Source organism: Microtus pennsylvanicus, chromosome 1 (assembly GCF_037038515.1).
Source record: "Microtus pennsylvanicus isolate mMicPen1 chromosome 1, mMicPen1.hap1, whole genome shotgun sequence".
Taxonomy (NCBI): domain Eukaryota; kingdom Metazoa; phylum Chordata; class Mammalia; order Rodentia; family Cricetidae; genus Microtus; species Microtus pennsylvanicus.
In genome coordinates, this window is record NC_134579.1 from 192,539,826 (window position 1) to 192,562,545 (window position 22,720).

Below are 22,720 nucleotides of genomic sequence, written 5' to 3' on the forward strand. Positions count from 1 at the left end.
GTTTCAAACCCAGGACAAATGTCTGCGGTACCTTTCTAACATATCAACGTGGACTGGCCTCCTGGGTCTTCCGGCATCACTCACCTGTTACCAGGTATGGCTGGTACACCCAGCCCTGCAGTCTGAACTCTTCAGCCCAGGGGCTGGGCTGCCCTTCCCCCAGAGGCTCTTCCTCACATATTTTGGTTACCTGCCCCCTTTTGTACCTTTAGCCTCCAGGCTTTTGTACCTGGTTCTCCTCTCTTCCTTCTCCTTCTCCTCCCCCTCTTCCCACACGGCCTAGCTCAGCCTGGTTATGTCCATACTGGACTCTGCCAGATGTCCCCGCCTCTGCCAATGCCCTTCCTCTTTACCTACAATGAACTTTCCCCTCCACCATCTCTAGGAGCAGTCATGTCTTTTCTTTTCCTTTTGATTTCTTTCTTTCTTTCTTTCTTTCTTTCTTTCTTTCTTTCTTTCTTTCTTTCTTCCCAGTGTTTTAATGGCTCAAAGACAGGTCAAGAGCTATTATTAAAGACAAACCGTAAGTGTGGATACAAATCAACCGAGAAGGGAGATGAGAGGTTATGCAAATGAGGGGCCATGCAAAGCCAGACAGCTGGAAGGGTATGGACAGTATGGACGGGGAGTGGCATGAGCCCTTGGCCCTAGTTCCGACCTTGTGCAGTAGCCCAGGGAAGCAGGGGACACTATGAGGAAATGTAGGCAGTCTGTGTTTGTGATGCTGCGTCAGTAAGACATGGGGTCTGGAAACTGGGCTCCAAAGCAGGTCATGTCTTGTCCCACATACGGGCTTAGGCTCCGTTTACCCTGAACTGCAGCCACTGAGGGCTCTAGCGGATGATAAATCATCACTTGGATGCAGTGTGGAGGACTAGGAGGGGGCAAACGTGGAAGTAGAGAACCCGAGGCTGTGCAAGGCCGGTGTGCCGGGAGAGCGGCGGCGGCACTGGACGGGCGACTGCCCATCAACTTCCGGATACATTCTAAAGCCAGAACAGACATGCTTCCTGGATGACTGGGCTGGAGCGTGAGAAAAGGTGTCAGTGACAGCCAAGGTCTAGAGTGGCCCTCCATGGAGACAGCGCAGAGTGTGGGTGGGAAAGGTTTGAGGCGAAGATAATTAATTCCACTTAGCATGTAAAGTCTTGTTCAAACCTCAGATCTATTACTAACAGGTTCTGTGACCTTGGGCAAGTTATTTAAACTGTTTGAACCTTGATGTTCTCACCATAAATAGGGATAATGATACCTCAGGATTAGGTTCATATACAAATTTTGGTGCGTATTACACCATGCACCCAAGCAAAGTATACAGTCAGTGCTCTATAAATGAAGACCACCACTGCCTTTCCCCTCGGTCAAATCACCAAGAGGTGAAACAGAGCCAGGTCCACATACACTAGAGGTGATGAGATGCCGTGACCCCCTAAGAGCATCAAATTGGACTAAAAAGGCCCCTGTGTTGCAAGGACCAAGGTCTTGCATGTTACGGCTCTCAGATCAGCAGTAGAGAAAGATATGAAATCATTAGTCAGTGGCCTAAATGTCACCTTCATGTGTGGCCAGTGGGAGAGTTACAGGCATACGGCTCTGGTGAGGACTCTTTCCCTACAATGCCTTGGGGGATTCCAGACAAGTTTTTAAGATGAGAAGAGGTTATTAAATCAGCATCCTGCCCAAAACCAGCACAGAAGTTGGAATTATCACCTTCCAAGTTCCGGGTCTGGGCAGCATCTAATCTGCCTCTTGCCAAGTTGATAGAGAACGAGGAAAGAAACGCAAACATGGGAGTTGCTGGTAGGTTTGGATACATTTTAAAAATACATTGTAAATACGGGTAATCCTGTGTCGGGAATACACCGTGTGGCGTGTAGGAGGTGGTGCTGACTAGGGGAATCTGAGAAACGTACTGAGAATGTCTCCCTCATTCTTCTGCCTCTCTGGCCACCAGCATAGGCACAGGGCTAGCTGGAGACTGGAAGATTTGGAGGGCTGAAATCCTAAGCCCCATCATGTACAAACTACCACCACTACCGGACACCTCTCTTTTCTCTCCATCAATGTCCCTATGCACACAACCGATGCTTTTCTACCTACCCCAGGGGATTGAGAAATGAGCACATCTGGCCATTTTGCTTTCCATTAAATCAAAGATAAATCATTGCCTCTTTAATTTTTTTCTTTTTTCTCCCCCCCAACATAATATTTTTATTAATTATTTGGGAATTTCATACGATGCACCTTGCTATGGGCAACATGCATGTTTTTGTTTTTGCTATATCAGTCTCTGGCCCTGGCTCCCCTCCCTTCTCTAATAATAACAGAGCGGAACACTTCTGAAGAGTCAGCTTATGAATATGGAGCAGAGATGAGTTTGCAGGCCAGGATCTAATGAACGGTCACCCATCTGTTGGGCTCCAGCTCCCCCTTGGCCGGCTTCACCTTTGTAGAACCTGCTGTCCCTGCCCTCCCAGGACTTTGCACTGCAGGCAGCTCAGCCCCTGAGCTTGCCTAATTCGTCATCCTCCGCCTCCTCTGGGATGAGTCACTTCCTCTTTCTGAATTGAAATCCTAAGGTTATTTATATTGTGGAGTAGGGGAATTGATTCCTGGGAGAAAACAGACTAAGAAAGAGGGAAATTGGAGCCCAGATAGGAAGTGATTTGGGGATGAGTAAGACTCAAGAGAGGCTGGGCTAGGGAATGTTTGTTTAAAGAAAAAAATAGCATGTGAGGGTCAGAGTGGCTATGAACCGGGAAAAGAAAAAGGACAGGAAACAAAATAAATAGCAAAACAAATAAAAGAAAACAAATAAAGTGGAAAGTGGAAAGTAATCTTTGGTGGCATAAAGCAGAAGAATGAGCCACTCACAGAAGACAGGAAGGGCAAGCCGGACCTCAGAGAACACTTACCATGAGCACCAGGCAATCTGACATTGTTCCGTGAGAACCCTGGCTCAGTTCATCTCTCACCTTACACTCGGGCTCAGCAATTGCATCTTTAATTATCTAAGATCTGTATCATTAGTGTAAAAACCTACCTGTAAAGGTTTCGGTACAGGGATTTATGCCAGCAAGCCTCTTTGATGTCCCGAAGTCAGAGATCTTGAGAACGCCACTGTAGGTATTAATCAATACATTGTCACCCTAGGGAAAGAATGCTCCAATCAAAATGTCATCTTTTTATAGATGCTGTTTGTGGTTGGCTTAAGTCTAATTAAAAAAATAAATGCCCTCAGAACAAACAATGACATTCATACTGTGTTCTTTGTTACTAGTTGATCTCAATAGAGAATTCTTCCCAATACACAATTTTTGATATAATTTTTTTTATTGATATGCTATCAATTGTTTATAATTGCCTGTTCAGGTTACAAGGTCAAACAAGGCCTTGAGAAAAAGCTCACCACTGCTTACAGTCAGCCTGGGTTACCTGTGCACAACACCGATATAACTGATAACTTCTTAAGGTCCCAGTCACTTTATGTTCTTTCCTGTGTTGTTTTCTTACATGTTTTACATCATTCAGGACATCAGAACGCTGCTGCCCATCTAAGAGACCTCACATTGAGAAGAACCACTACACAGTCACTCCCATTTGTTCCTTCCTTCCTTCCTTCCTTCCTTCCTTCCTTCCTTCCTTCCTTCCTTCCTTCCTTCCTTTCTTTTCTACTACCATTCTAAAGTCTCAGTATTATGCTCGCTTTTTAACCTTTTGAACACAGTTAGGATGGACACCTTAAATCACACATGCTCAGGCACGTGCTTGCCCCTTCCAATGTCAATATGTATGGACAGGCTCCCCAAGACACTCCTCTCTTTGTTCAGGAGGTGCACCCCTTTACTCAAAGTAAAACAAACGACAACAAAAACCTCTCCTTGCTTACTCTAAGAAATGTATGGGATAAAACCGGACTCGCTGAACATAGCGGACAATGAGGACTACTGAGAACTCAAGAACAATGGCAATGGGTTTCTGATCCTAGTGCATGCACTGGCTTTGTGGGAGCCTAGGCAGTTTGGATGCTCACCTTACTAGATCTGGATGGAGGTGGGAGGTCCTTGGACTTCCCACAGGGCAGGGAACCCTGACTGCTCTTTGGGCTGACGAGGGAGGGGGACTTGACCGGGGGAGGGGGAGGGAAATGGGAGGCGGTGGCGGGGAGGAGGCAGAGATCTTTAATAAATAATTAATTAAAAAAATAAAAATAAATAAATAAAAAAAGAAATGTAATAAAATGATTTTTTTTTACTTGCTCGTTGTACTTTTTGGCTTTGTTTACAAAAGGAACACACTTTAAGAAAACCACGCTCTGTCAATAACTCACTGGGTTTTTGCTAATAGAGAAAACAGGCAGAACCCTACAACATACAGAGGCAGGGACGGACTTTTCTGAAGAGGCTTTCGTGTATATGAAAATTTCACATCTGCTTCATGTAAAAATCTGCTGGATACTATGGGCCTGTAGGCTGAAGATGGCTGCCTGAAATGTTACTTTGGGTGATTTGTCCAGGCAGTGAGATGTCTCTGCCAATTTTAGAGTTTTGGAAGTTGCTTACAATGCACTTCCTGTTTACTTAGGTAACATTATATCCTTCTGGAGTCTTTGAAGGAGTTGAAGAATAGATAATTATAATTATAGTTTTCATTAGTTATGATAAAAGATAAAACATAAATATTGTAACTGTAATTCTTGCTTGATACCTGTTGTTATATGTAATTTTACTATGTTAAAGTTAAAATCTTCCTTTTTATTTAAAGAGAAAAGGGAAAATGGTGTAAGAATTCCTTCTGTTTGTGTCCTGCTTTTATTGGTTAATAGATAAAAAAGCTGCTTTTGGCTAATGGCTAAACAGAATATAGCCAGACTGGAAAAGATATAGAGAGAGAACAGGTGGAGTCACAGAGAAGCCATGTAGCTACTGCTGGAGACAGACACGGCAGAACCTTGCCAATAAGCCACAGCCACATGTTGATACGCAAATTAATAGAAATGGGTTAATTTAAGATGTAAGAGTTAGCCAGAAATATGCTTAAGCTAATGGTTAAACAGTACTGCAATTAATACAGATTTCTGTGGGATTATTTCAAGTTGGGTGGCTGGAAAACAAACTAGAGGTCTCCGCCAACAACACACCATCCATCTCAGGACTCAGGAGACAGAGGCAGGCGGATTTCTGTGAGTTCATGGCTACCCTGGGCTACACAAGATCAATCTAGAAACAGATCCAGGTGGTGGTGGCTCACGTCTTTAATCCCAGTGTTTAGGAGTCATACACCCTTAATTCCAGCACCAGGAAGGTAGAGACAGAAGCAATATGATTGTGCTAAGAGAAGAATATGAGGGGGAAAGATAGGAACTCAGTGGGAGTGTGTAGTCTGAGGATTCCTGGAAACAGGATCTCGCCCATTCGGTCTGAAGATTTGGTAGAGGCAAAAGATGTCTCTAGTGGTTGGATGCTTTGCTTTTCTGATCTTCAGGTTGAACCCCAATATCTGTCTCTGGGTTTTTATTATGCGTGCGACAGGGAATCTCATGGGGTCCCAACTCCAGACAAAGAACTACAGGCAACTAAAGAGAAACAGCAGGAGAATTAGTCTTCCCCAGAAAGAGCAGCCACATTGGTGATCCAAGACCAGTGGTCAACCCTGAAGTCAATTAACAGTACACATACTAACCAGATTATTTTTATATATTTAGGAATATTTATCTCAACAATTAAAGAAACAGAAACCATGAATTTGATAGACAGCAATGGAGGGTATATGGGAAGGGTTGGAGAGAAAGGAAAGCGAAAAAATGATGTAATTATATCTTAATTTCAAAAACCCAAGATTTTTATTTTAGATTTAACCATTATGTATACAGTGTTCTGCCTACACGCATGCCTGCAGGCCAGAAGAAGGTACCAGATCTCATTATGGGTGGTTGTGAGCCACCATGTGGTTGCTGGGAATTGAATTCAGACCTCTGAATTCTGAATTCTCTTACCTCTGAGCAAACTCTCCAGTCCCTGCCCGCCCAAACAAGTTTTATTAGTTTTGAATTTTCTTTTTCAAGAGAAGCTAAAGTTTTTATTTTAGAAATTTGTATAAGGATTAATAGGCCTGGCAGCTGTCCCGGAAGAGACCATGTTCCGCTTAGTTTGGGGACATTGCATTCCACCCCGCAGTGCTCTTAGAAGTCTACTGGCTTCCCTGGGTAAGAAGGCCGGCCATTTCTCATGGAAGACGATAACACGAACATACCTGCAGCGTGGACCAGAACTGACAGCTCCGCTATGGCCATGATTTCCTTATTCCTCGTTCACACTCAGAACACAACCTAGTATTTTCAAACAAAATAATGACCCAGAAAGGACCCCAGGAGAATGAATCATGTGGCACCCTACCTTTATATCCCGGTGAACTATCTGATTGTCATGAAGGTATTTTAATCCTTCCAGTATTTGCTTTGTATAGAAGCCAATCGTTTGCTCATTGTCTTTTAATGGGCCCCATTTGGAACGAAGGAGAGCGGAAAGGCTTCCTGTAAAATAAGAAAATGTGGGTAAAACTCATCCAAGCTCCTTATCACATATTAATAATGGGACACGAGTTGATCCAGACTGCAGTGGCTCTTCACGGCAGGGCAGAAACTGCTCTAGTTACCTGGGCTCAAACACGAATATAAAAATATCCCTACTCTGGAGGCAGTCATCAGCCACACAGTCTAAGTAAAAGGATGCTCAATTGCTAGCTTTAATCCAAGTCACGATGACTGAAGCCGAAGAGTTTCAAATTCTCTTTAATATCTGCTAATAAGCATAAAGGTAATATCACCTGTGTCACCTTCTTTCAACATGAATAATTCCATGCAGTTAAGTCTTCTCCCAGGCCTTAGAAATTTGCATTTCTGAAAGCAAGGAGAGCGGATCTTACCTCCTGGGACTTGCTCCATGAAGATTTTAATGAAGCCGTTCTCACTGAAGGAGCCCAGATACTGGACAATGTTTTTGTGCTTCAGATGCTTGTGCAAGGCGATTTCTTCATGCAGGGGCTGGGAGTATCTGGAAGATGTGTAAATGTCAATAGGCTAAGCATTCGGCCGGACTTTAGAGTATTAATTTAAGCGATGCATGCTGAAAATGGCAGCTAAATTGCACCCATAAACAAAATCAATGACCATCTAATCCTTAGGCCATCTAAGGTCTTTATTTCTCATGAACTCTGGCAACGCAGTTGTGGCAGGGCAAGGAGAAAAGTGTTAAACACTGTTCACAGCTCCTTGTATATGCTAACTCATTTCTTTTAACTAAATGTACTACTAGGGATGCCAATTTTACAGACAAGAGAAGTAACACATGGAGAGAAGGACTACCCAAGATCATAAAGCTGGTGACAGACTTAAGACATGAATCCAGGAGATTGGATGCCATCCACAAAGCCGACTTTCCACATCAGCATGGCATCCTGTTCCACTGGCTTCAGCAACAGAACTACTATTTCAGGACGTTTTTGTTGGAAGGCAGAAATTCCCAGTATCTTTAATGTTCATCTGCAAATTCCCAAAAGCCCACAAACTTTTTAGCAGAAACCACAAAACCATTTATAGTGCAGTGTCTTTCAGTTCACGGATTCAAAACCCTTACCTTCCGAATTCAGAAAGCCTACGATGTCATCATTTTTGCCTGACCAGGTGTAAACCAGAGTTCAAAACCATTTGCTTATTCTAGATGACTATCAAATTCTAATAGTATTTTTTATATTTCTGGAGGAGTACCATACTTCTGACAGCTATATGAAGTACTATAAATCTAATAGATGCCAAAGAATTCCACGATCAATGAGTACTTGTGTAGTTATTACACAGTTTATCAAATAATAAGATTTCAACAAATCAATTTGCAATGATTTAACCGGCTTTCGCTGGTAAATCATGACACCATCTGGTCCAAACAGACAGGAGCTTTGCTGGCCATGGCAGAACAGCTCAGGTTTAACATAGTTTAAGCAGGAATGAGAAAACAGCGTGGTGTAAAAAGCAGCTGGCTGACTTCAGGTTATTACTCTTGCATGTGCCAAGGTGGAGAAAACTTCCTTATTCATGGTTGCTGCTAGGATCCCTCTTTGTCAACGGGAAGCAAGTGTACTCCACTCTGCATCAGTTGCAGCCACCACATCCTTTAGTGACTCTCCTTGGTGACTGACTGTCCTTCCCAGGAGAATATCCAGATTTCTTCTAAGGCACATGGACACTTATCAGGAAGCTGCCCCACAGTGACTGTTTAATGGAAGGGCCCGCCATGCAGGCATTTTCAAAGACTTGTACTGACTGTACCATTACGAACAGGAACCAAGAGCATTTATTTTGTTGTTAGTATGCTTTGTGTGTATAGTAGCATCTGAATAAACCTAATATGCAAGATAATTTGAAAAATGCTTTTCTTCCAAGTGCATTAAATCCATCTGTGGAATGAAGAAGGGATGTGGCTAAAGTGTACTGTAGCAATCAGGCGGCGGCAACTCACTGAACCTCTATATGTTGTTTTAGCCACGTTAACTTTGAGATGCCTGTAGATTTACAAGTGGATCTGGCACCCAGGTTACCAGGGAGTTCAGGGGAACATGGGACCTATCATCACCATCACTGGAGGGTGGCGAGGAAGATGGCCAAAACAAGCTCATGATGGAGCCTGCATTAAAATATGGTCAAGGAAGGATAACGAATAATCCAATTTTATCTTCCATGATTGTAGGAGTGCTATCAGAAAAACTAAAAGTAGTCATGAGCCAGAAATAGAAGGTTGAGAGAGGAATCGCCTTTGCAGACACAAAGTCTCAGGCGGCACCTTAGGGTAGAGAGAAAAGAAATCCTGCTATCAGAGCTATTCAGTTCCCAGGAGGACTGTTTTCCTACATCTTCTGCAATGACCTATTGTGTATAGTTGGGATTGTTTCTTCAAATAATCCATCTGCTCCTCTCCTCTCTTCCCTCTGGTGACCCATTAAGTATATCTCTTTAAGCCAGAAACTGCAGTCTCTTCTGTTGTGGGAATTCCTTCAGCCAATAGCCTTTAAGATAGCTATCTAGAAAGAATCACCAAGCAAGAGAAATCTAACTTATTATACCAATATCCTCTGTTTAGGAATAAACAATCATATAATGGTAGTCATCACTTATTAAAAGTCAAAGTTGGTTTGGAGTTGGACAGTGGTTATTCTTCTCTAAATCCAAGAATGTTGTTAAAGGAAAAATTCAGAGTTTCTGTCTCATACCAGGAGCCACCTGGTGTGGTACAGAAGGGAGATAAAAATCTAGGGACTACTGTTGTCATAACTCTGCATTCAAAACATTTTTTCTTCTCCCCTTTCTATTTTTGTTTCTATGGTACCTTTCATTGAATATATGTCTATAGAAATTGAAACATTCCGTTTTAATATGAATAATATTTAAGTTTTCTACAATGAAGAATAAATTTTCCTTTTAGTAATCTCTGAAGTCCTCAGAAAAAAAGATGGGGCCCCACAATGGCGATTCCACTTGGTAGATATGATGCCATTATGCTAAAAGCATCACTTTAAGATTGGTTTTGGGTTACAAACTGCTCAAGATGATTCCAACTTGGCTACCTGAGATGGTGCACCTTCTTACAACATTCTGGGCAGAACTTCAAATAAGCATTTCAGAAAAACCCTATTGACTACTCAGAGACTATATGTAATTGTACCAGAGAGTTATCATGAAACTTAGCCATCATTTTTATTTTTACAGGATCCCATAGAAATAACATCGCCCCCATGACAGCTGGAAGTAATTCTAGAAAATGACATTTCCTCTCCCAGCAAAGTTTGTCCTCAGGGTTAGGGATATCATTTAGGGTTTGATTATAATTGGTATAGGGTTGGGATGGAAATGAAGTAGGCTCAAGGATCTCTTTTGAAAAAAAAAAGGGAAAAGATGGGATGGAATAACAGGTAGATTAGTGTATTACTCGTGAGCTATTATTTATAGTCAATTTACATTGGTATAGATTCTCATATATTGATACAAATTCAAACTGTATTCGTTATATTGAATATGCTCCTATTTCTGTTTACAATATTTGTGCACCTATACAAAGTTATTTTGTCATATTGTATGCATGCATGTTTATACCTCTGCTTAAGATATTTTGTATATTGATGCAATTTTAGCATATATTTATCATATTGCACTATACATTCCTACCTCTGACCAAGATACTTATATATATTGTTTACACTTTGAGGTCATTGTCTTCATTTGCTACACATAAGTTAAAGATTGTTTAATTTGTTTAATATGAAGCCTCAGTCTTTACGCAACACAGGTATGAAGAATTACAGGTCAATAGTCATCCATGTTTGTCATAGTTATACTAGTCAGGTTCTTTAGATGCACAGAGATTGAATTCCGCATAGATAGGTAATCTTCGAACACTTCAAAGAACTGTAGAATATGGCATTTAAATAACTTAGAATTCTGTTGACATGAGATATGACTGATCCTAGCAGTACTGATCTATTCCTGAGAAAATGTTGGGCATTGAAGACATTCCACTTGGAGCTTGGGTTCTTCTTGGCAAAACTGGTCTTTGGGCAAAGAACTGCCCTGCCCCGATCACTGAGAAAATGTACAGTGTCCAAACTGGACAAGCAGGATACAAGCAAAAATGACTGCCAATCCTTGCCAAGACAGGGTAAGACAGTTTTCAAATTTTCCTGCCTCTGAAAATGGTCTGCCAGATATTAATGGCCTTAGCCAAATTTGGTTGCTCCAACATTGCAAATGAGACTTTGGGTGATTACCCAGGTAACTGGTTGTCTCTATCATTTCTTGTACCTTTGGGAAGTTGTTTAATTGCACTTCTTGTTTACTCAGTAATATTATTTTCCTTCTCAGGTCTATGAGGGTAACTTAGTCATAGTTACTTTCAAGCCATTTTCACTATAAGACTTAGACCCCTTAGGACAGGATACCTATTGAAACATTTAGCATATGTTTCTTGTTTACTATTTCTAATTTTTATGTATGTTTTTGCCACTTCTTTTCCCTTATTGCATATAATTTTGTATCAGGTTTAGAACTCTCTTATTTAGACAAAAGGGGGAGGTGTTATGGGAAGTCCTTCAGCCAACAGCCTTTAAGATACTGGCCCACTTTGGGCATGGTCTCACGCATTATAAGTGCAGACAGAAAGCATGGGCAGTCCTCTTTTCTACTGGATTTGGTTCCAGTTCCCAGCGCACATGCAGAGGACTGTGGATTACTCCTTACTGTGAGTTTATCTCCAAATAAATAAACCCTTCTTATACTCCATTCCAGGCTATTGTGGAACTCTTTGGTACTACTACACTCTTCTTAATCAGTTGTTTTAAATTTCCAGTTTGCTAACTCCAACTTGCCATATCAAGCTCTGGTTCTTGTACTTGTCAATCTTCTTAGATTCTATTTTTACTTTTAGCACATCGCAAGGTATTTTTTGAATGGTACATGAGATGCTCTGGGCAAGAGAATCCCAGTAAACAGGCCTTTGCTATGTAAAGCAGTGGCCTGTGGTAAGAGCGGGGTGAGAGTAGGGGTTAAGAATGCTCCCTCCTCTTGTGACTCAGTCACTGTGTCTCCAGGCTGTTGGGCTGGATTCTACACAAATGTGGGTTCTTTCTCCACATTTGCTCTGGCTCTCTGAGAATGGGCCTTGAATAAAAGACTAAAATCCTCTGACATATTTTAAAATTATTTCCTTTCCTCTGCAAGGAACACAATGGATTTTCTCTTATATTCAAAATGAACGTGTGGGGGAAAAAAAATAACTTTATAGATTAAAACTCAGAAGTGTAGGGCTGCCCAAGAGGCGGTCCCCCGAGATTCTTAATCCTCCAGACACCTCCACACTGAGCCTCCAGCAATTTGTTAGCCAGAGTTGGGGTTCTTTAGCCCACACTGTTTCCCTTCCCATGGAGATTCTCCTCCAGTTGTGACTGGCTGCATTTGCCTCTTCTCTACCTTTCTAGTTCAGGGAGCAGTTGACTGTCTTCCCTGATGGAGCTTAAAGGGGCTGTTGGTTTCTCAGTTTGCTCAGTGATCTGCTTGCTGGAGGAGCAAGATGTTGCAGTTCCTTACATGGCCGACTAGAAACTATGGCTGCATTGCTTCTCCATCTCTTTTTGTTTATGAACCACCTTGATCCAACAAGACCCATGGCCATCACACATAGGACCACATCCTCTTTTCTGCTTTTTGAAAGCCATTCCCTTCCCTTAGAAGGAAATTTTCTTTCCCCCTAGCCAAGTCTTGTACAAAAAAAAAAAAAATATCACTAAATGAACAGAAAAACTGGGATAGAACTAACACAGTAGAGTTTCCAGACAGTTCCAATAGTCAAGACTATCACCAAGTATTTTCTGCCACACTATTCACAACCCAAGCACTTTAGAATACAGCTTCCATTAGCAACCATCACCATACCTGCTGTCTCTCTCTGGGATTTCCTTGATAGCAATTCTGACCTGGTTGCTCAGGTCTCGACCTGCGTAGACGATCCCGTACGTGCCTTTCCCTAGCACGACTCGGTCACCGTTCTCATCATATTCGTAGTCATACTGCAGAGGGTGATGGGGGACAGAAGAGTGAGACGTTAGCTGAAAGCGACACTCAAAACACCATTTTAGGTTTCAGAGAGGGGCTTGTCTTATAGTCCGAATTGACCTTGAATTTACCATCCTCTGGCCTCTACTTCCCAAGTACTAAGATTTCAGGTACTACCAGAGAACACCAAGTCTTTTCACAAATACTTTCCTTATTTTAACATGGCTTTACAAGTGAAATAGTTAGATGGAATTCCTAGGGGAACAAGAGTGAGCAATATAATACAGATGCCATGTAAGCAGAGGAAGAACTGTGAGTGGGGAGGAAAGGACCATAAAGTAGGAAGAGGAAGGTTGGGGTTATCCAGAAACAAAGTATAATGATCTAATAACGACAATGTCACAATGAAACCCATTATTTTGCATGATAATTAAAAATTAATGAAAATAGGAAAAATTCCAAAAACTGTTAGAAAGTAACAACTTTTGTAAGAATAACAAAATTGACGCTGTGAACACAACACAGGTAGCGTGTTCTTGACGAGTACCATCTAGCTTCATGGTTGAGGGTGTCAGTGCCTTTCTAAGGAGCCCGCCACAATAGTTCCCCCACTGGCTCCCAATTTTCACCACCTGCCTGACACTACATCTGTTAATGTCCACCACCTCTTATAATCTTGTCCCTGGTACTCAGCTGAGGGTGCTACAGAAGCACTTCCTTTGTGCCAGGACAATAAAAGCACCGGAAGGGGCTGGAGGAGGAGAGGAGTTGGAGGTGTGAGTGTTGGAAAAGTCATTCTTCCCAGGTCACTTTTCGTTTTTGTTTGTTTGGTGGAGCAAAATGAGACAAAAGCAGTGAGAAGCACTTCCAGGAATGAAAGTGGGCCACGGACGCAGGACAGAAGCAAGACTGAAAAATCCCCCAAGGGATTTTAAAAATAATAAAATAGAGGGCATTTTTGATCTTTTATGTAAAAATAAAACATGTACACTCCCGAGCTCCTAAGGGTCATGCATACTGGTCAAATATGGAGACTGAATCACAAAGTTAATGGGGACAGAGAACACGATGTAGAGGCCACCTCAGACCTGGAGGCGGCACATCAAAAGGTGCAGAAAGTCTTGCAGAAAGGCAAGACTCAAGCCCTGGACAGGAAATGAAGCATTTAGGATCCTTCAGTGATCAAGCTGTGTCACTGGGGAACCCAGAAAGGTGCTACAGACAGGAAGGGGAAAGCCCCTTGCTGTCTACAGCTATCTGCAGTGCAGATTTGGCAACAGACTTGCCTTATAGAGTGATTTCTACTGTCTGCTTTAAAAAAGAAAAAAATTTCTTACATTTAAAAGTCAGAAAAAGGTTTTAATTAATTATTTTATATCGACTACATTTTCCCCTCCTCCTGTCCTCCCACCCCCCGCACTCCCCTCTGCACCTCCCCCTCCCAATTCACTCCTCCTCTGTTCAGAAAGGGCCAGGCCTCTCTTGGGTATCAACAAAACACAGGATATCAAGTTGCAGTAAGACTAAGTACCTTCCTTGTACTAAGGCTGGGCAAGGCAAACCAGTCTGAGGCACAGGTTCCCAAAAGCCAGCCAAAATATTAGGAAACAGCTCCCACTGTTCATAAAAGCCAGAACATTTAACATTAAATGCCAATACATTGTTCATGAAGATGATTATGGTCATGTATTTTTATGTTCATTAAGAAAATGGCCTTGAGGCCGGGTGATGGTGGCGCACGCCTTTAATCCCAGCACTCGGGAGGCTGAGGCAGGCAGATCTCTGTGAGTTCGAGACCAGCCTGGTCTACAAGAGCTAGTTCCAGGACAGGCTCCAAAGCCACAGAGAAACCCTGTCTCAAAAAAAACAAACAAAAAAAGGAAAGAAAGAAAATGGCCCTGAAATACACACAGCACAGCTGACAAACTTATAAAGAAAAAGAGACAAATACAGGCAATGAGGCTTTAACAGAACTTTTAAAAATGCATATAGCTAACAGATATTTTGCTTGAGACAGGGTTTTGCTATGTAGCTCATGTTAGCCTGGGGCTCATAATTCCCCTGCCTCTACTTCTTGACTGTTGGGATAGATTACAGATGTGTGCTACTGTGCTACCCACCATATCTGGTTAATTGTAGCACAGAAATTTGAAGTAGAAACTCTAATGGCCAAGAAACTGAAAAATATTACATAAGGATATAAATTGAGACATTTAAAAATAAGAAAGAATAAAATCGACTTGAGAGTTTTGTAACAATCAAATGCAACTTCTAGAAATTGGGCCTTAAATAGGAGATAAATAAATTCACACTCAGATATACAGGAAAATGATAAAATACTAAAAAAAAACCAATGACAGAAAAGATTATAAAAAGAAGCATGGGGCCAGCAAGATGATCCAGGGAACAAGGCTACTTAACCGTGGAGGCCCAAGTGACCGGAGTTCAGTCCCACATGGTGAAGGTGACAGAATGACTCCAGTTCTTTCCTGATCTCCATTTGGGGGCAGTTGCATGCTCTCTTGGGCATACACACTGTGCTGGCTAGTTTTATGTGACCTCGACACAAGCCAATGTCATCTGAGAGAAGGGAGTCTCAACTGAGAAAATGGCTCCATCAGATCAAGTTGTATGCAAGTGTGGAGGGCATTTTCTTAATTAGTGATTAATGGGGAAAGGCAGCCCATGGTGGTGGTGCCATCCCTGGGTTGGTGGTCCTGGGTTCTATAAGAAAGCAGACTGAGAAGCCGGTAAGCAGCACCCGTCCATAGTCTCTGCATGAGTTCCTGCCTCCAGGTTCCAGCTCTGCTCGAGTTCCTGTCCTGACTTCCTTCAGTGACTATAATGTAGCAGTGTAAGCCAAATAAACCCTTTCTTCCCCAACTTGCTTTTGGTCATGGTGTTTCCTCACAGCAATAGCAACTCTAACCACAACATATGCACACTAAGCAAATATTAAAAAGAGGCAGGATGATATGCTTCTCCAATCCTCAGCTTGGGAGGTAGATCATAACTTCAAGGTCATCCTCAGAAAAAGGGGTTCAACAGTCATTCTGAGCTAAATGAGATACCGTCTCAAATAAAGTCAGAAATAAAAAGGACAAATGACCAAGACAGGAGAGTAATCAGACTCTGGCGACCCAACCGCCCATGCTGGCATCAGCCCCAGGTTGTTTCCAACATGTTTTAAAGCCCTAGTTGAAGGCAGCTGGGTCATATCTCTTGGACATAGGGCAAATTCTGTAAAGGTGCCTGTTCTCCTGATGCCAATGCTGAGCATGCATCGTGAGGTACCAGAGCTACACAAAAGAGCCTTCCCATGCTAGGAATAAACGCCCAATGTGGAGATAGAGGACAGTGTTTCTAAAGATGATCAGGGAGCTCTGCCTGAGAGAAGACAAATGTGAGGGTGAGCATGTGACGAGCATCAGGGATCATGTAGCCATCCGCCCAGACTTGGAATATGAAACAGGATCTGGTAAAGATGCAAAAAGACTAGCTCAACAATACCAACCAAAGAGTTTGTCACCACACCCAGTTCCTATGGTCTAGAGTCTGGTAACGTTGTGCTATGCTGGTTGGGATCCCACTAACAAAGATGCTCGACTTTGCCACTGTCCCTCTCAGAGAAACAAACCTAAACACCAGCCTGAGAACGATCAACAGTTTGTATTATTATAGGGCTTTAAAACTCAAAAGAAAAAAGTTCAAATCGCCTTCCTCACTTGTGCTCCAGAAGTCCGTGTTTCATGGTGAGAAAGACATGATCACGATTAATTTACACATGGCCAGAAGTCTCTTTCCAGTGAAAATATCAGAGTTGTGGTCTAAAGCCAGATCTTCAAAATCAAGACTTTGTGGTCTTCCCACTATCCATGTGTGGTTATTTGAATGAGAACGACTCCTACAGGCGCATAGATTTGTATGCTTAGTCCTCAGTTGATGAGCTGGTTTGGAAGGGTTAGGAAGCTTGGCCTTGCGGGGAGGCATGGCATTGTTAGAGGAGCTGGGCCATTAGGGGTAGACTTTAACGTAGACTTTAACATTCCAAAAGCCCACAACAGCCTCTCCCCCCCTTCTCCTCCCCCCCCCCCCCCCGCAGACTAGGATGGAAAACTCTTAGCCAGTGCTCTAGCAATGTGCCTGTCTGCTTCTCACCATGATGGTCATAGAATAACCCTCTAAAACTGTAAGCAAGTCCCCGATAAATCCCGATAAATGCTTTCTTTTATAAATCTGCCTTGGTCATGGCGTCTTTCACAGCAATAGAATAGTAATTAAAACAACATGCCATAGGGAACCCCATCACACATAGCTCAAAAATGAGTATTTTGTTTTCAAGACCAGCATCGTAACGATGTTCCAGTGTGTTGTCTGTTCCCACTTACCACCCCCTCACGTTTTCAAACACATGCCTGGTAACCTTGACCTTTCAGACTCCAATCTTTTCTTTCCTTACTCCCTACATCAAAGCCATTGACAAATACTATGTGGGTTCCTCTGTGCAGACTCACAGTACCGGGGTACATCTCCGTCCTAATGCTAGTACCTCAGGACAAGCCTTACTTCTGAAGTCTCCACCAATCCCTGTTCCCTCCACCCTTGTCGCTTTCTTCTCTAATAAGATTAGGGAGATGACTTTGAACTTTGAAATATCCAAAGTTCTGAAGTGCCCATCCATGTTAGGATTGCCAGCTCTGCATTCTTGGCTCCTGGCTGTTTTCAAGATCATCCTTGGCACAGCATGACCATGCGTCCTTCCAGCCACTTGCTCCCTATTTCCTGCCTTTTCTCCGCAGTCTCTTCCAGTGGGGAAGACCCCAGAAGCGGCTTTCCCTTGTGCTGCAGGAACGAGCCCATCAATCATTCACTGACTTCTCAAGATGGCCTGACATGCTTCCAAGACTTTCTCTTTTCCCTTTGGTCATGGGTGTCACCATTTTGCTAGGGACTGAACTCAAGATGTGGTGCATGCCAAGCAAGCGCTCTACCAAGGAGCTACCTTTGCGCCCTCTGCTCACTTTCCACTGGCCCTGTCTTCCCCTTGCATCTTCTTGTTTTGCATCATCATTGCTCATCTTAGCGTTAGCTGGCAGAGGGCACTCGGTAACTATTTGCTTAATAACTAAGTTGGGATATAGTGACAACTTTGACAAGCAGGTGACAAATGATTTGGTGTTAGTATCAGGTTGAGAGTAGAAATAAGAGAGTCAGAAGCTCAAAAGCAGCCTGGACTATAATTTGAGGCCAGCTTGGGCTCTGAGAGCTTGTCTGGAAAAAAAAAAGGTTCAGCATCAGTTTAGTTTTGGCTGCAAGTATATTTGCCACAGGGCTACTGATTTAGTCTAGAGAAGAACATGTACGTGGGTGGGGCCCGTTGACTTTCAGTGTCTTTCAGGAACGTAAGCATCCAAAGACTACTTTTGTTAAAACATCTACCTGGGGGAAAAAAGCAGTCATAAATAAAAATCAGATCTTGTTTTTTTTTTTTAAAAAAAAGTATGATTAAAATAAACCACCTCAATGGCAATTGCTTTTTTGATGCCTTATTACTTATTTTTCTATTCTTACAAAATAAAGACGTGAATCAAAAAGGCAGTTCTGAAAGGACACTGAGATGGGCAGTAGCTGGCTCTTCTGTAAGGACCAGAAATTATCTACATGACAGACAGAAAAGTGAGCTTAGAATGGGGGCTGAGTACCCAGGAGGGCGAGGAGGGATCAGTTGCTTGATGGCAACACTAAGCATCACTGTGAGTACCCAGAGCCATATTAGACAATACTCCCATGCTAGGTGCTTAATCTTGGGATGAAGGACATCCAGTCCAGGGAAATCTGCCCGGGTAGGGATGTGAGGGTGGGGGACCTGAAACATCGGGGATAATCTAAGCAACCTGTCCAATGATGAATGTGGAAAGACAGACGTGGGTGGGGAAGAAGGGAGGTCTTTTGAAGGCATGGTTACACTGCTTATAAATTTTGTGTTCTATTTCCATGGCAATAGGTTAGCAAGTCAGGTTGTTGCTAAGGGAGACGGCAGCTGCATTTCAAACAAAGGTGGGAATACATGTAGAATCGTGCTTTTTTGTTGTTGACTGTCCAGAACAGTCTAAACTGAGATGGCAAGAGAGCAGGCAGGGAAGATCTGAGTGGCAAGAACAAACAAGAGATCAGCGATCCCCCAGTCCTTGCACTGACAAGGGACCTAAAGAGAAAGGGTATTAATATATTTTGTATTCTGTATTAATGCCTTTTCACATTTATTAAGGAGACAGTATTAAGATGTATATCCACACTGAACTCTAGCTGTCTAGAAAGTCACTTCTGGGCATCGTACATGTTTTTTTTTATCGGTTATCACTAAAGCTTTGTGCCTCCTCCTCTTTCCTTGCCTTCTGTCAGCTGATGTGCAGGCCCCTAGGTACAGAACTTAAATTGGTAGAGGAAAAAGATCGACAGAATGAATAATTATCGAGCTGATGTTGCTCTTACACCACATCTCAACAATACTTTAAAGGACAGACTTTTTAATCAGATACCTAACTGTACATTCACATTTCAGATTGGCACAAAAACAGAAATGGGATCTTAAAGGAAACAAACCAGTTTGTCACATGATCATTTCAAATCGATGTAGAGTCTCTGTTTACAAGTCAACAGAAAAAGGAATGGTAAAATCTTCCATCACCATGCAGGTGTCTGAGTCAAAGGAAAATGTTCTTTCAGGGAGTTTGTCCCCGCTCCACCCACAAGGGGCCAGCTTTCTCCCTGTGTTCACTGGGAACAACGCTGAGAGAAGTTCACAAAGCATGCTGGTCTGACGCCTCAGTCCTGTGCCAGCTGATGCATCAAAGAGAGGTACAAAGGCACGCGCGTGTGACAGAGAGGGGCCCGTGTTAGCTCTTGATAGTTCAGGGTGTACTGCTGCATGGTAAATAATATAGTGGGCGAAGTCGGGGCAGAAAACCAGGGAAAACTCATGGAAACAGAGCCAAGCGAGAAATGGGAGAGGTTAAAAACGATTTAAAGAGAAACATGTCAGAAAGACATGGCGACCAGGCGTGACAGCTGCAACACTTGTCAACTGCTGTGCATGGGACAGGGAAGGGCATGGAATGGTTAGACCACAGGGTGCACTGAGAAAATACATAGAGAGAGTTAGGGACACTGCATGATCCAGAGACCTCCCTGTTGTGTGTGAACATGAAATTATCCCCATGGGCTCATATGTTTAAATACTTGGTCCCTGGCTCATAGGGTTGTTCTCGTAAGATTGTGGAACCTTCAGTAACTTTGCTGTTGGAAGCAGGTCAGTACAGCAGACCTGAAGTTCCTGTCTACTTTCTTCCTCTTGCTTCCACCGCCATGTCTTCCTCGCCATGATGGGCTGCATCCCCTAGAACTATATGCGCCCCCACCGGAAAAAAAAATACTGCACACCTTATAGACTTCATCCCCTAGGACTCCTTCTCTTGAGTTGCTTCTTGTCAGATATTTGAGCACGACCACAAGAAACACAAAGATTTTTGCAGTCCTTCTACAAAGAGCAGCAAAAAGTGGTGAGAGGGAAAAAAAACTTGGAGAATCCCAAGATTAAGTCTGAACTGGAGGTCTCTGAGGGTGACAAGAGGAAAGGCAGGGAAGGTAAGTAGCTGGGGTTGAACATCTCTCAGGTATCTGGAAGAGATTATGGAGCAACCACCCTCACTCTACAGGGATGTATTAGAAGGTAAGCAATAGAATACAGGAATCGTAGGTAGTAAGCATTCAAACCTTAATGGCTAGCTATACTCAATGGTTTGAAGACTTCACCATAAACCAACACATTAAATTACTAGGAAGATGGGCTCATAACCCTTCCAGAAAAAACACAGCCTTGAGTCAAAATGCATTGCCCTGAATCAAAAGGAAATACTGCTGTATGAGGACAGGAAGGTCTCCTGAGACACGATATCATGTTATCTTTGAAACTACCTTGAACAGTTTGTAGTGTCTTAGAGATTTTTATTGCTGTGAAGAGAAAGCATGACCACGGGAACTCCTTTAAATAAAAACATTTAATTGAGGTGGCTTTCTTGCAGTTTCAGAGTTTCAGTTCATTCTTATCAGAATGGGGAGCATGGCAGTGTGCAGGCGGACATGGTGCTGGCGTTGAGAGCTCACTGACACACTGAGGGAAGCTTGAGAAAAGAGACCTCAAAGCCACAGTGACACACCTTCTCCAACAAGGACACATCCCCACTCCCTTTGGGGACCATTTTTTTTTCAAATCACCAGAGTATGAATCTGGAAAATTATTTCAAAACTTAAAGCTGAGAAAAGACAGTCAAGACCTTCTTGTTCAACTTTAAGGGATGAAAGTTATCTTAGACAAGCAAGGGCATAAAACAAAGCTGATAACTGGCAAAATCAGAACCAGAATGCATGGCTCTTGTCTCCAGTTCAGAGATCTCTTAGGAGCAGATTCAACTCTGAACAGGAGAGATCTGGCCACAAGCAGAAGCAGCTTGTACCCATCCCATCATTTGGTATTGAAATGAGAAAGATTCTAACTCTGATTTCTAAGAAGTTTTTTAAATGTCAGGAAATCTGGGGTTGGCCATGACTCGGAGCTTATGGAACCACATTAACATTATCTGTGCAATATTGACAACGTCCTAAGTGAAGATAAAGACATTAAGAAGTATCTCCTGGTCAGCTATCTTTCCCAATCTCCTTCTAAGTCATATTTCCCAATCTCTTAGTCAACCACCTCTCCCAAGAGTTTCTATTTGTTGAGATAAGGCACTCAAAAAGGCTTCATGAATAATCGAATTTCAGTTGAAGCAAATACAAAATAGTTGCTGTGTGTACAAATTCCAACCATTGTTTAAAGATAGTCTCTAAGACAGTTCTCATACAGTATAGAGGTTGACAAGAAAAGGAATTATTTTTAGTTTTTCATACATGGGCTGAAGTTTGAAGAAGTCTGTGGTCAGGAAGTTAAGGAATTCATTTTAATAAACTAGCAATCGAAAAAAACAATTTAAACAGGAAATGTCGAAAATATTTAAGAAACATCATCAAATATATGTTGGAAAGTTATACACTATACAAACATGTAAGTTAAGGCTAAATGATGTTCAGCCATGGCTATGAAAAGGCACTGAAAGGAAGGACCCAAGTAGACCTCGTCATCCTTCAGTCCAGAAGATCCCTTTAACCATTCAAGAATGCTATGCTAATTGAGCAACTATGATAAGATGAGGCAAAATGGCAAACTGAGTCCAAACTCTTAAAAGAAAAGATGCTTGAATTTTTGGGCAAGGCCGTGCAGCCCATTGAGAATACCACAGAAACCACTCTCTGTCAGAGGACTTAAATTATTCTGATGAGACGCAAGGGGCAGGTGTTTTCTAGCACACAAGCTTGGTCTGCCCATGCTCAGTGGAGAAGGGTGCGCAGGGAGAACTGGCACACAAGCTTGGTCTGCCCATGCTCAGTGGAGAAGGGTGCGCTGGGAGAGCTGGCATGACTTAGAGCATTATTAGATTGCAAGCTGGTTTTTGAGAGGTTGGCTGATTTAGCGGAACCCTCTGGCTGTTCCTAGGAAGAAACATTGGTAGTCCCCTCCTTAGTTAATTGGTCACGGTGCTGTTGATAAACATGCCCAGTCAAGAAGGGCCTTTCATAACACCAACCCCATATGCTAACACTGAATAGAGTTCTTTGCAACATGACGTACTTCCCTTTTACATGACAAGAGACTAAGTGTAGACCAATGAATCACAAATCTAAGGCAATTAAATCTGTGCTATGTGGTCTATTATAGCGAAATTAGTTCCCAGTCCCCAACTGGAGTTGAGAGACCTAGTCCAGTACAATCTTTTGATCCCCAAATCTAAAAGTACAGAATGAAAAGACATGCAAATAAGTATCATTATCTACTTCTTTTATGACCAGCAAGATAACACACGGAGAAATTTGTTTTTCCAAATTAGAACTATCATCTTTCTATAGCTTTAAGAGGCCTAGGGCTTATTTATTGATATAAAATTTACATAATCATTAGATAATCACAGAATCTAACCACAGACAGCATTAATGGTTGGCTAGTATATTAAATTTTTCTTTCAACTGTCACTCTAC

At 42.4% G+C, this 22,720-nt stretch overlaps 1 protein-coding gene across 2 annotated transcripts in view; it reads right to left on the minus strand.

Moving 5' to 3' along the window:
- Map3k5 (mitogen-activated protein kinase kinase kinase 5) overlaps window positions 1–22,720 on the minus strand; it is a 203,318-nt gene that overhangs the window by 36,689 nt on the left and 143,909 nt on the right. For both annotated transcript variants that reach the window (XM_075948128.1, XM_075948136.1), the window contains 4 exons: window positions 12,473–12,606; window positions 6,925–7,052; window positions 6,396–6,532; window positions 3,044–3,149 (listed from right to left, as the gene is read on the minus strand). In XM_075948128.1, the coding sequence (XP_075804243.1) occupies window positions 3,044–3,149; window positions 6,396–6,532; window positions 6,925–7,052; window positions 12,473–12,606 (505 nt within the window). The remainder of the gene's footprint in view (window positions 1–3,043; window positions 3,150–6,395; window positions 6,533–6,924; window positions 7,053–12,472; window positions 12,607–22,720) is intronic.